Source organism: Archocentrus centrarchus, chromosome 10 (genome assembly GCF_007364275.1).
Source record: "Archocentrus centrarchus isolate MPI-CPG fArcCen1 chromosome 10, fArcCen1, whole genome shotgun sequence".
Taxonomy (NCBI): Eukaryota; Metazoa; Chordata; class Actinopteri; order Cichliformes; family Cichlidae; genus Archocentrus; species Archocentrus centrarchus.
In genome coordinates, this window is record NC_044355.1 from 2,611,909 (window position 1) to 2,625,891 (window position 13,983).

At 43.0% G+C, this 13,983-nt stretch overlaps 1 protein-coding gene across 2 annotated transcripts in view; it reads left to right on the forward strand.

Moving 5' to 3' along the window:
- The first annotated feature begins 5,018 nt into the window (after positions 1-5,018).
- ankrd50 (ankyrin repeat domain 50) overlaps positions 5,019-13,983 on the forward strand; it is a 35,631-nt gene continuing 26,666 nt past the window's right edge. For both annotated transcript variants that reach the window (XM_030739289.1, XM_030739290.1), the window contains exons 1-2: positions 5,019-5,248; positions 6,573-7,698. In XM_030739289.1, the coding sequence (XP_030595149.1) occupies positions 7,193-7,698 (506 nt within the window). In that variant the 5' untranslated portion in view covers positions 5,019-5,248; positions 6,573-7,192. The remainder of the gene's footprint in view (positions 5,249-6,572; positions 7,699-13,983) is intronic.

The window sequence follows — 13,983 nt, forward strand, 5'->3', positions numbered from 1 at the left end:
TTATTTAGTAGCCATGAATGCTTGCACTGAACTCTCCTGCAATCTCTTCCAGTAGTTGTTGATATATTTCAATTTCCATATCCTACTAATCCATCTAATACTATTATGTTCACCTTCATATGAAAATAATAAAATACACTTCCTGTTTTTACCCATTGACGTGTGTATGTCCCGTCTTGTTTGGTAAATTCAGACAAAACAAACAGCATGATGTGTTAATTCTTTTTTTTCTCTATTGTCTTTGATCGAGGTCGTTACTGTGAGTAATTTATCTTCTTTAAAGTCATGTTGGACTGCAGTTTCTGGTCATAAAAGAGTTTCATATGTACACTATAATACAACCACATGCAACCAAAGCAGAGGTTTTAATAAGTGCTGTTTATTTTGCGCATTAAATGATTTCTCCTTGGAATTAACAACTTGAAACAAAGTGGTGAACAACAGCGTTTGAAAGACAAAGATAAATGGGCAGGAGCTCAGAAACAAACGCAGCTTTTGTGTTATGCAATAACAAAAGGGGCTTTTACTATGGATTTTAGCCACAGTGCTGAACAATTCTGATGAAATATTTATTTAATTACTCAGTTTGAATTGACTACCTTTGAATTTGGGACTGAGACAAACAATTACAGCTCTTATGTTTTGTTTTTTCAAGAAAGTTGTTTATAGATTAATGAAAAAAAAATCATTAGTTTCAGCCCCATAATCGCCCAGAGGTAAAATGGAAGACCTGAGACATTCATCTGCCTCCTGTCTTCCTCTTGTTTATTTGCTGAGGGGCGGCATCAGCAGACTGAGTATCATGTAAGGTAGATGAGTGTTTGTGATCACTCTTGAGGGAAGTTCAATATATGGATTTGCTTATCTCCTCTTTGCATCCGCAGGGGGCACGTCCACGTTTCCTGCTCCGCTTGGTAACACCAACAGGCAGCACACCTGAAAAAAACCGAGACAGCTGGTAGATGAAGGGGAAGTGTTTTGCTTCCCGCCAGTCAGGATATTTCCTACGGTTGTCCAGTATTTTTCTTTATCTTCATGGAATACTTATTTTGTTTAAGATATAAACCTATCACAAAGATCATTTTCCAACAATATTACAATGGAGACGTGTGCTGTGTTTGTGGAACTTGGTGTATTTTTAGAGACCCTTTCAGAGTGAGGCCTGTTAATGTTTCCATAGTGTTTGGCTTTAAGTTTTTCTGCATACCTTCTAAGATGCTGTCTTTTTTTTTTTTTAAATAACAGACAAAAATGATTTAAGTTGTAAAACAAAGGCCATCTACAGTGTGAGATGGGGAAAGTCAGTCAGTCAGTCAGTCAGAATACTTTATTGATCCCAAAGGGAAATTACTACTGTTACAGCTGCAACCGTTTCATTTAAACGAGTAAACCTAAAACACAATAACATACACTAAAGGCATAAAAGTATAAAGACTAAAGAGATATTTTGACTATATACACATCTAAATCTATACACATATGAGAATTGTGAGTGCAAAAATTTTTAAATAGGTGTCATTATATATATATGCACAGTCCTTTTTTGTACAATGTATAAGTGTATGTACAATGTATGTGGAAATTTAAACAATTTTATGTACAATTGAATACTGATAAGTGAATGACACTGATGAACCACAATGTCACCTATTAAGGGAGGAGTTATAGAGTCTGATGGCCACAGGTAGAAATGACCTCCTGTGGCGCTCTGTGGTGCATTTTGGTGGGATGAGTCTTGCACTGAATGTGCTCCTGTGTCCCATCACTGTGTTGTAGAGTGGGTGGGAGCCATTGTTCATAATGGCCTGCAGCTTAGACAGCATCCTCCTCTCCGACACTGCCATAAGCGAATCCAGCTCCACTCCCACCACATCACTGGCTTTGTGGATCAGTTTATTGAGTCTGTTGGCGTCTGCCGCCCTCAGTCTGCTGCCCCAGCATGCAACAGCATAGAGGATGGCACTCGCCACCACAGACTCATAGAAGATCCTGAGCATAGTCCGGCAGATGTTGAAGGACCTCAGGCGTCTCAGAAAATAGAGGCCACTTTGGCCCTTCCTGTATAGGGCATCAGTGTTCTTAGCCCAGTCCAGTTTGTTGTCAATGTGTACTCCCAGATATTTGTAGTCCTCAACGGTGTCCACACTGACCCCTCCGATGGACATAGGGGCCACCGGTGCCTTGTCTTTCCTCAAGTCCACCACCAGTTCCTTTGTCTTTGTCACGTTGAGCTCTAGATGGTTCCGCTTGCACCATGTGACAAAGTCCTTCACTGTCCTCCTGTACTCATCCTCATCACCCCTGCTGATACATCCAACTATTGCAGAGTCATCAGAAAACTTTTGAAGATGGCAGGTCTCTGAGCAGTAGCTGAAGAAGAAAAATGCATTTTTTTTTTGCTGCACATTGCAAAAATAAACCTGATATTTTTGGTGCCCATAACTACCAGAGCCCATTCTACCCAGAGTGGAATCCAGCCATTTAACATTTACATTCATTTTGATCTGTATCCATCTTCTAGACTGAATGCTACTGGAGTGTTTAACAATGTTTCCTCCTGAAAACTCATTCTGGTGTGCTGGTTGAAAGTTGCATCACAGACAAACTTGCAGCTCTGATCTTTTGTGACCCGACAGTAAGGGAGAACTGAACTAAGTCTTGAACCTGCGAAGTTCATGTGGTGTCACTGTGAGGACGCACTGATAACTTTCCAGTGGACTCACAGTGTCCTTCCTCCTGCATTCACTACTAAGGTAACACTCTCACCTTAAACCATACGGAGTACTTCCAGTAGTGAGAAAGGGTGTGAAGACGATTATCACCTGCTGTGTGCATCATTCAAAAATGATCAGGTGAAGATAATGTCCTGACTTGATTCTCCTGACACTGTCTGGAATTCATGTGTAACCATTTCTCTTCATGCTGAGTCTGAGTTTACAGTCTGCTTTATCAGTCGACATCATTGCACCACCCGCCCATCCTCTTGTGCTTATGCAGTTCGGGGTTGCAGGGGTGCTGGAGCCTATCTCAGCTGTCACTGGGCGGTGCACATGTTGCCCAGAGCTTCTTTAGAATCAGCCTAACATGCATGTCTTTGGACTGTGAGAGGGAAGCAGGGCACCCGGGGAGAACCCACACAGGAAGAACACGTAAACTCCACACAGACGGGCTGATGTGAACCCAGGACCTTGTTGCTGTGAGGTGACAGTGATAACCACCACACTGCCACCCACATCATCACACTTCACACAGTTTGACTGCTGCTACTTTTATAAAGTGAAGGTGTAATTTTGAGGTTACACTTTCAAACTCTCAAGTTTTCTATTATTATATCCTCAGACTTCTTGTTATTTCGCCTCACTTTAACTCCAGCCAATCCTAACACCTGCCTTTTTCTGCAGTGTCTAACTTGAACCCAGCCTCGGGCCTATCCCCAAGCAATCATATCTGTAATACCTTACCATGAAGACAAAGGCTGTTATGTGACTATAGAAAATTAGATCTGAAGTGGAACTTCGCTTTTAGCTTCATTTGAGCATAGTCAGCTTTAGCCGGCAACATGCTGTCAGCTGTTACAACCTACTGCAGCTACACCCCCATTACAAGTCCCTGAAGTAATTCTTCAGGGAGTGATAAACAAGTTGTGAGATCAGCAGCCTCCAGTTAGATCAAAACGCATCAACCTGGAAGCCCCGTGTGCATCCCTGCTGGAAGGAAGAGAAAAACTTTTGGGAAATTCATTGCTGGTACAGCTTCCTCACTTACAGTATTTTATTTCTAAAGTGGTTTATGTAACAAGTATAATTTCTTTCTGCTGCTTTGGTCAAAACACACAGCAGACCACAAATCAGCTGGTGTTCACTCATCAGTGAGTTTCTCTTGAATTACTAAAAAAAGGAAAGGCCTGCACACAGGTAAGCTAAAATCTAATCATTGGAAAAGAGAATTAATTTCTCTTTTTGCCACGTGTAGTGACTCTTGTTCCTTGGATGTGAACACACTCGGCCTTTTTTCTGTCATTACGCCAGTGCTGCCAAATTTAGAAGCCTCCTCAGGGTCAAAAGAAAGGTCTAATTCTAAAGCACACACCTGCCTTCTGCTCTCTAACAATGACAACATCTGGTGGTGTGTCATCCACGAAACAGGAAATACTTCACAGTTAATGGTTTTATGACGAAAGGAACAACCTGAGAATCTAGATATATATATATTTCCAGTTAGAATATGTTTTTAAAACAAAGGGGCTTCGGTCACCCTCTGTCATCATCATCATCATCTGCGTGTACAACTTTACTGCTGTCAGCTACAACAGGTACTGTGTGTGATACTGTATGTGGATCAGAGAGCAAAGCCTCAAACCACATTTTAGTCAGTTTAGTTGGTTTGCTTTATTTCTAAAGAATTCTTTATGGGAAAGTCTCCTTTGATCAAATTTAGAAAATTAAATAAAATTTTTAAAATAGAAATTATCTGACTTTTGTGTATCTATCTATCTATCTATCTATCTATCTATCTATCTATCTATCTATCTATCTATCTATCTATCTATCTATCTATCTATCTATCTATCTAACTGCTATCATTGCATGTACATTAAAATTTTTTGTTCTGTGTGTGTACATATTATACTTCTTTATAATCCAAACAATCCAAAAAATTTCATATATTGTCACTTGTAGTATTACTAACCTCCTGACTGCAGAAATAGGAGTACATAATACTGAAAAACGTGTTTCACTAAGGGCATCATTGGGCCGTTGGGAGGGGGGTCAGCTTTGGCCCCCGGACCATATCTTTGACACCCTGGCTTAAAGGCCAAATAATTGTTCCATGAGAAGATAATAAATCATCTGCAGTTGTTGTTCCGCTTTTGTATTGAACCACCCGCTGTTAGACCATGAACGGCGGCGTAAGGTTGAAAACTCCAAGTCCCAAAAAGCCTTGCGCCGCTCATTAGCGTGTGCTCTGCATGCAGTGGGGAGAAATGTAGAGTGTTTGGAGGCGGAGAGTCAGTCGGCTCGCTGTGGAGCTGTGCAGGGCAGCAGGAGGAGCCGACACTAACAGAAAGGAGTGATTCAAAGAAAGACAAGAACGCTGCTCAAATGCACAAAATTGGGCTTTGAATTGCGCCGGGAGGAACGGTCGGTGGTTTATCCGGAGCCTTTGGTTTGGACAGAAAGGGTGTAGACTACGGACACAGCAACCCCCTTCCCTCCCACCCAAAAACAGCAAAAGGAATCGGAAAGAGGTGAGAGGAAAACCGTTTGGGACTGCGAGACATTTAAAACCAGAGAAGACAGAGAAACGCTCCACAATTGGCTAAACTGAAGTTGGGAGAACAGTTGTGGTGGGCTGCAGGAACCTGACCGGCTACAGTTAGCCTTTATATGGTTTTCCCCTCATTAATGCATGCAGTTGTTCGCCGGTCTGGTCGGGTTTTTTTTTTTTTAAAGCCCCCCCATAGATGTAAATTGTATCCCATCTGAAATGGGTGAGGTTTGTCTGGCATACAAAAGACTTGCGCTTCCTTTTCAGTCAACTGAAGTGAATTTGTGTCGTTGCTCTGACAGATTTTCTGTTTGATTTTCCGCCTCGCTCCGTCTCCAGACAGCCCCGGCTTCATGTATCGAACACTTATTTGGAAGGCTTTGTGTTGACGGCAGGGAGCGCCTTAGAAAAACAGAAAGGTGGAAATGCATAGCAGCCCGTGTAAACCCGTGTTATTTGGCAGTGTTACAAAGTAACCAGCGAGACTACGCGTGTACACGCGCGCGCTCGTGTCTCTCTGTGTGTTTGTGTGTGAGATTTCTTGGCTGGGGAGATTGGGGAATATGTGCATTTGCTCCAGTGTAGAAAACAATGATGAACAACTAAATAGAAAGATAGTTAACGTGCAGTGAGCCACAAAAAAAATCTTTTCAGTGGGAGCTTTAATGCCTTTTAGAGGTTAATCGTTGCTGCAAAACCTTTAGAAAAAAGCTGTTATGTTACACTTACGCCCATGTAAACGACCCCTGTACGTGCAGGAAAAAGGGGGGGGGGGGTCTCACTTGGACTTCATTCCCCCCACAGTTCAGGACGGATGTGGACTGCTTGGGATTTAAAGCCACATAGGAAGGAAGAGGGGATCAGTGGATAGACTAGAGAAACTGGACGAACCCCTGCCAAGAATTTTGTTGCAGGGCAGGCAGGCAGTGATGTGGGTTGTGGAGGATGAAAGCACCGAAAAACCAGCTTGCCCACCTCTTGTAGCTCCCTGAATAGAGTTCACTCTTCTTTGTAGGCTGGAAAATAACTGTAACATTACTGTGCACGATGATAAATGGTGTCAAACTGTTGCAGTTTATATGGAGACTCTTCAGGGCAATAAATGTGTAAATAAATTACATACTTGTATTTTCAGCTATGTGCCTGCATGTAAGATCGTAAAATGTACCTCCTGAAACACCTACTTGAATAATTAAGAAGCTTTAAGTGTTAATCACTGTCCTAAAGTTTTGTTTTGAAAGTATTGATGATTTTTTTTTTTTTTTTAATTTGTGTTTTTTTTTCATTTTGTTTCTGTTTTCCAGGGAAGGAGCCAGGCTTAGTATGTTATTGGAGAAAGTCACTCAGCACTGGCAGTTGGGTCCATGTTAATGTAATGGAAACACCCTTTTAGTCGGTAGCATCTGAAATGCATCAGCGGAAATATATCAGTGACTTCCATGGCTAATTCTATCAAGTGGTGGTGGCTTGAATTTCCCAGTGGATGCACTCAAGAGCCGGGTGCCCTGCCATGCCCAGCGCCATGCTAAGACAACATGGTCATAATAACAAGGAGCACTTAGTTCAACCAGTGGGGAAGCTATGGAAAAAGTTGGTGGAAAATCTATGGTTTGAACCTCGACTTTGACTTCCTTTTTTCTTTTTGACCTAGATTTTCTGTAACGCTCCACAGCTCAGCTGCTTTTCCTGCCATCCACAGCAGCTCTGCTTCTTTCTCTACTTTCACTCTACTCGCCTTCACTCTTGTTGCTTCTTAAAACCAAGGACAGCTGAACTGCATCCTCCTTTCTGAGAGGTACAATTGCACCTGACAAAATGGATGTTCGAATTTACAGCCAGCCTTTGTTGGAGATGAAAATGTGAGGGGGCGTAATGAAGGGAACCTGAAGAGGAGGAATAGGTGGAACAGCAGCACTAGATCACAATGGCCCAAACCAGTTTGCTGCAAGGGAAGCGCTTTTACTGCCGGGAGTGGGTGTTCCATAAGATCCAGCATTGCCTCCAGGAGAAAACCAACAACCTCAGCGGAGTGATCAGCACTCCCAATAAACAGCCCCCATTGACACCCGGTGGTGGCGCATCCAACCCTGGCAGCCTCACAGCTGGATCTGCAAAGTCGGGTAGCTCCTGGGGCGTGTTGCTGGTGGGAGGGCCTGGAAGTGGGAAAACTGCACTGTGCACAGAGCTGTTATGGCCCACGTCAGTCCAGGGAACCCACCGCGGTCTACACCAGCAGAGCCTGGCTTTCCACTTCTGCCGGGCAGATGACTCGGACACGCTGTGTGTTGGCGGTTTCATCCGAGGTCTGGTAACTCAGATTTGTCACAGCGGGCTGGTGCCGGGATACGAGGAAAAGGTGCGCGATCCGGCTGTGCAGAGCACTTTGCAGCCTGGAGAGTGTGAGAGGAACCCCACAGAGGCTTTCAAGAGGTAAAGACACACACACACACACACAGAGTTAAAGTATGACTACAACCAGATGATTTCACAGATTAGCACCTCTTTGCAGAGAGACAGATGACTAATCCATGTCGACAGGACGTCATTCTGTTGTCTAATCGATTATTAAGCATCTAAAAGTGAGCATTGGCTGGTTCCAGCTTGCCTGATGTGAAAATTATGTTTTGTCAGTTTTGTGTCATTATTAAATACTGTTAAAATACTGGACTATTGAAATTATCTGATGCCATCCTGGGTATTTTTCAGTATTTTCCCCAGTTTTACCGTCCTGTTGATTCTGAATGAATCGGTTGACTAATGCAGATATATAATCTCATTGAAGCTGCAGCCCTGCACACAATCAGCTGTATCATGTTTTTTTGTGGGGGGGGAATTAAACCTGCCTGCTAAGTGTTCCTGCATGTTTCAGTTTACAGCTCTTGTAAAATCTGGCATTTGTGGAAATCTAGGAATTTGGTTTGACTAGAAATGTAAAATGCAGCCAGCCCATCCCCCCCCCAACCTACCCTCTCCACCTCCTGACCCTGATGCACCTCCCCCCATTTATTTTTTTCCTGCACACACTCATCACATAGCTCCGCCCCAGCAGCCTCTCCACTTATTTCATGTCATGCCCCCCCCCCCCCCCCCCCCCCGCAGTGCAGTATGCTGGGTGGGACTGTCCCCGCTTGACTTTGGATTCATTAGAGGTGAGAGATTTTTTTTTTTAAGCTGCAACTTAGCTCAGGAGGCTACAGACTCATGAGGAAGGAGCTTTGAAGCACGAGTGACTCACTGACCTGAGTGTGATTGTTCAGTTCACTCAGGTCATTCCAACACTGCAGAAAGATGAAGTGCACATGTAAAGCTGAAGTACAGTAGGCTTGTGGGATTCTAGCACCCTGCCCGGACATGTAACGCGATCAAGATGGACTGTTATTGCAGGCGGGGGCTTTAAAAGGAGGTGTGTGTGTGTGTGTGTGTGTTACTTGCACGACTTGTCTACACAGTATAGGTCAGGCCGTCTATGCAAAACAGGCTGGAATGCAGCACTGTACACACACACTCACGTTTCTTGTCTGGCCATCTGGGGATGCTTATTGCACCATCTCAGCATCACACACAGGAGGAAAAGTAGGTCAAACATTCACTAAGGTAAATCATTTTTTAAACACTCACCAGAGTCAACACATCAACCCACCCCTTTTTTTTTTTTGGTTTTTAAACCCACTCGTTCCTAAGGAAGTGCTCATCTTGTCATCTGTACGTAATCATGAGGCCTCTACCAATGACTCTGACTTCAGGTTGACCCTCGCAGATAAAAGGCAGGTTATTGTAGGAAAAAAAAAAAAAGTAAAGAAGACTGAACCCAGTGAGGACAGACCCTTCACTTCAGCTCTGCTCTGTGTCACGCTAGATGTCGAGGGCCTTTTGGAGACACTCACACTTATTGAACCCAGACTCGTGAAGCAAATATTCTGTAACAGTCGAGACCTCAGGCTCTAAATCTGCAGACAACAAAGACACAGGGCTCATTATCTCTGCCTGTTGTGTTCGTCAGCCAAATAAGCAGTTGAGTGAATGCCTTATCACCGTCTCAGGTGTAAAAGCATCGCGGGCGCTGCTGTGCACAAAAATCTGCACAGATCCCCTGCTGTTCGAGATGCTACCTGGATTCAGGAAGTCAAGATTGTGCGTTGTATCTGGCAGTGGCATTTAAGAAAATAAAAAACAAAGCGAGACATGGGACAGTGTAAAGAATCACTGTTATTCCAGCATTATGACTGCTAACTTACATCAGGAACAACATTCACAGAGGGATGCGTGCCTTGTTTTGCTTTAACTGCTTTAGGCTTCTCATTAACGAGCGTGCGAGTTTCATTTAGTTGAGGGTCTTGTTTAAAGCAGATTTTTGAGCAGCCCCCCCACCACCACCTTGCCTTCCAGCTGTGATTTTAAACATTGCATAGTGAGTGAGTGCAAGAGGCCCTGCAAAATTCTTTGGCCTAGCCAAAGACAAACAGGTCAGTTTGTTGGTGGTAATCAGCAGCACTGTGTTAATACAATTAACCTGCTTCAAACATGGGTTTACGTTCACTTTGTGCAACCAGAGCTGCACTTTTCCTGTACGTCCACAGCCAGAGACAACTAGAATTTGGACATTTGAATAAATCGCCGCACATGTTGTGATGCTCCATTTCTGTGTTTTATTGCTGTCAGGATACAAACATCAGTAGTAGCACGAGCACTGAGTTTAACAACAGTAAGAAGCAAATGTAATTAAATGAAAGTGGAGTAAAATTTTAGCTACTTCATACTGTTTATTAATTCAGTCTACATAATAGTGCCTATCTGTGCTAATGGGCAGATCAGTTTGGCTTGAAGCTATTCTCTGTTTGCTGTGTCAGGTGCCAGCAGTGTACCCGTAGACCTGCTTACTTTGCTTCAGAGAGAGTTAGCACAGCATGGAGGGAGCTAATGACAAAAGAACTTTGGAGGCATTTCACGCTTGCTCACAACAAGTTTTGTTCATTTGTTTGCGGTTGTTTGTAACCGAACCGATTCAATGGCAAACGGTGAGTTGACTACGACAGAAAGAAAAATGTGGACAGAGGTTTTCCTTGCTTCCCTTCCTCCATGTTGACTCTGTGATGTTGGGTTTATCACTTGCAGGGAAGCGTTTATTGTGCCTACAGTGACAAAGCAAGTTGCGGTTGTGCCAGATGAATGCCATCGTAGCTCGTCTCAACTGCTCTATGTTTATATTGCAAGGGCAACATGGTGAAACAGAGAGCAGAGGGTGCAGGGAGGGAAAGTGGTTACTTAGCAGTTAACTGTTTCAGGCTTTTTTTGTTTGTTTGTTGGCTATCTGAAATTTTTTTTTTTTTTTTCTGTATTTGTTGAAAGTTTCTCACCTAAATTAATAATAGATTGCGTGAGGACATACCTGAAGGTCAATAAAATAAATATCTGCAGCCTTAATCATAATATTTAATCCTTTTTAACATTGTGATAGTGATTTTTAGTTCTTTCAGCCTTTCCATAAAGCCTTTTTTTTTTAATTCATGCCTGCATCAAAAGGCAGTTCCACCTTTTAATTTGCCCTCCTTGTGCCTGAAGTCTGCCAGTGCCGGCGTGCGTCTTGTTCAGACAATAAACTTCATACAATGAACTTTGGTGCATTCACTGCTCGCTGTCAGTACTATCTAAAGGCTTTGACACTTGAGTTGCAGTGTATCATCAAAGATTCGACTTCTAGACAAAGCCAAATCACATTCCTCTGTCTTTATCACGTCTTCTGTAGTCGGTGTCTTAGCACTATCAAAGGCCACTGCCGTGTTTTGACTGGAGTCCTCCAGTTTGAATCAGTTTGTGAATTTTAAACAACCAGTCAGCCTCCTGTCACCCAGCACGCCTCACTTTCTCCCTTCAGGACAAAAGAGCTGGCTTCGAATAGGTGGAATTAACCCAGCCATCTGGGTCAAATGACAGGCAACAGTTTTTTTTTTCTTTCTTTCTTTTTGCTGATGGGACAAAGCAGCCTTTTAGTGTAGGTGTGACTTTTATTTGGATCTGTTGTCAGGCTATTCTCCACTAAGCAGGAGTTAAGTTTGAATTGCAGCTGGACTAGTTTCTATTTTTATATAAAGGGCACAGACTTCAGAAATGATGAATGACTGTGGCTTTAAGTGGTGAAGAAGTTTTGAACCTTCTTGGCAACGTTTTATTCCCTCGAGATTTGTCTGCCGAAGAAACCGATGATGCAGTTTTGAGATTTTTCAAAAAGATGGTTAAAAATGTTGATTTTTTTTTTTTTTTTTTTTTTTTTCTGGCAGCTTCATCAGATGTTTCTTTGTAAAACTTTGCCTGTTGCTTTGTTCCAAACAACTGTTGATCATGCAGATAAATAGAGGCATTAATCAAAGCTGAAGCAAGATTAGATCAGCTTTGGTTGCCTCCGGTGAGATCATGAATGTGGGATTACCTTTTTAAACATCTTGATTTGACACGTGGAACTGTGAGAGACTGTGCCAAAGATAAAAATACAGTGATGTTTGCAAAGGCCTCTGATCTGATTGTTATCTGAATGAGAGGAACCTTTAAATAATGTGAAATTAATGGAAAACTGTAACCTCACCCATATTGGTTGCCCAAGTCTCAAGTAAAACTAACCAAGCGGGAGCTCTGTGGGTTTTTTTTCTCTTTGTGTTGACTTTTTGACTGTTGCACGTTGGGCGGCCGTGCTTGTTGGGGTTAAGGGACCTTAAACGAAAGCAGCTCGCTGGCTTTCATGTGGTGCACGGCTGTGGAAAACTCGCTGCAGATTAGGCCTACATTTCAGAAACCAAAAAAAGACTCCCAGCATGACGCATCAGCTCCAGTTGAGCAGATGAGGAAAAAATGGCAGCACTGATGTGGCTGCAACGATGACTCAGCAATCTGATGCCAGCGTCTGTCTCCACACCACCGTGTGTGTGTGTGTGTGTGTGTGTGTGTGTGTGTGTGTGTGTGTGTGTGTGTGTACACTTTTTGGGCTTATTTGTTTGTGGATGTGCCTGCCTACGTACTACATGTGGGCATACAAAAGTGATTCATGTAATTGTTACCCCACTCAAAAGGCAAACACACACTCAGTCAGCAGTGCTACAAGTTTGTACTCATTCACAAAGTAAAGCTCCTTCCTGATCATTTAGTCTGCAGAATATTGGATAACTGTGGAAAACGTTAATCATGTTTGTAGAACCCAAGATGAAATGTTGATACGATCTCACAGTCTAAAAGCCTCCAATTTATGAGGACTTAAACAGAGGAAAGCAACAAATCCTAACTTTTTGAAAAGCTAGACTGAATGTTTGCCTTATTACTTAAATCATTAAAAATCCCTGAAAACTCAAATTAATTCCAAAGTTTCAAATTGTAACTGTTTCACTGACTGAGTACACTCAAACTTCCAGCTCTGGAAAAGCCTTTGTAATGATTTAAATAGTTTAAAGGTAAAAAACAAACTGTCTACTCTTCTGTGCTTCTTCTGGATTTTGTGGGTGTGTTTTAATCCTGTTTGATTGATAATAGCCTGGAAACATAAGCAAACAACCCACAACTGTCATCACATTTAGAGTCAAGTGGTGCTAAACCCTGATTGGTAGAGATAAACATGACATCACATTTTTCAGCTGAGCCCCACCCACTTGAATCCATTGAGGGGGGGGACTGAGGTCCAAAATCAAATGTATATTTGCTCCTGAAAGTTTTGTTTGTGCTCACGGGAGCCCTTTCCAGGGCTTTTAATCAAATGTTCAGATTGTTTTCAGATAACTGGCAGAAAGCCTGAGCATCACACTTTTACCCTTTGTTACCAGAAATCTGTGAATTCAGGTAAAACCTCTTCTTGAAGGGTTACTCGTTTGTGCTAAAATCCTTTCCAGTGTGTGTATTCGTGTTGAGGCTGCATGGACCCAGCAGTGAGTCTGTGCATACATCTGTGTGTGAGGATTGCAGAGCAGAGTGTTGGACGAGGACAAGAGGGAGGGGGGCTAAAAAGGATGAAATTTCAGATTCCTTTGACAGTATTGGATAGCTGGCCAGGAATGCACACCTTGTCTGGGTTGGGAAGAGCTTGGGGGGATTTGGAATAGTTATGGTATGAGGTGGTATGCTAGGTGGCCAGAAAAGAAGTGCGTTTACGCTTTGGCAAGTCAGTAATAAGCATCATTATAGGAGTACGTAAGTATGAATTTGAATGAGATTATAATTTTAAGGAACACTTTTCAGAGTTTAGCATCAAGTCAGTTAAAATTCTGGGATATTGATCTGGTCGGTTAAGTAGCAGAGGGGGTTGTTAACCAGTTTCAGCTACTTTGGTGTTAATGAAATTAACATCTGTACAACCTTCGTCCAACCTGTGCATTGCCAGAAGGTTTTCTGCATCTCAGAGCACAGTCTCAGGAGCATGGAGGAGATTCCAGGAGGCAGGCAGTTACTCTAGCAGAGCTGGACAGGGCTGTAGAAGGTCCTTAACCCATCAGCAGGACCGGCATCTGCTCCTTTGTGCAAGGAGGAACAGGATGAGCACTGCCAAGCTACAAAATTACCTCCAAGAGGCCATTGGTGTGAATGTTTCTGTCCAAACAATCAGACACAGACTTAATGAGGGTGGCCTGAGGGCCTGAAATCCTCCAGTGGGCCCTGTGCTCACTCCCCAGCACCGTGGTGCCCGAATGGCATTTGCCATAGAATACCAGAACTGGCAGGTCCACCACTGGTACTGTGTGCTTT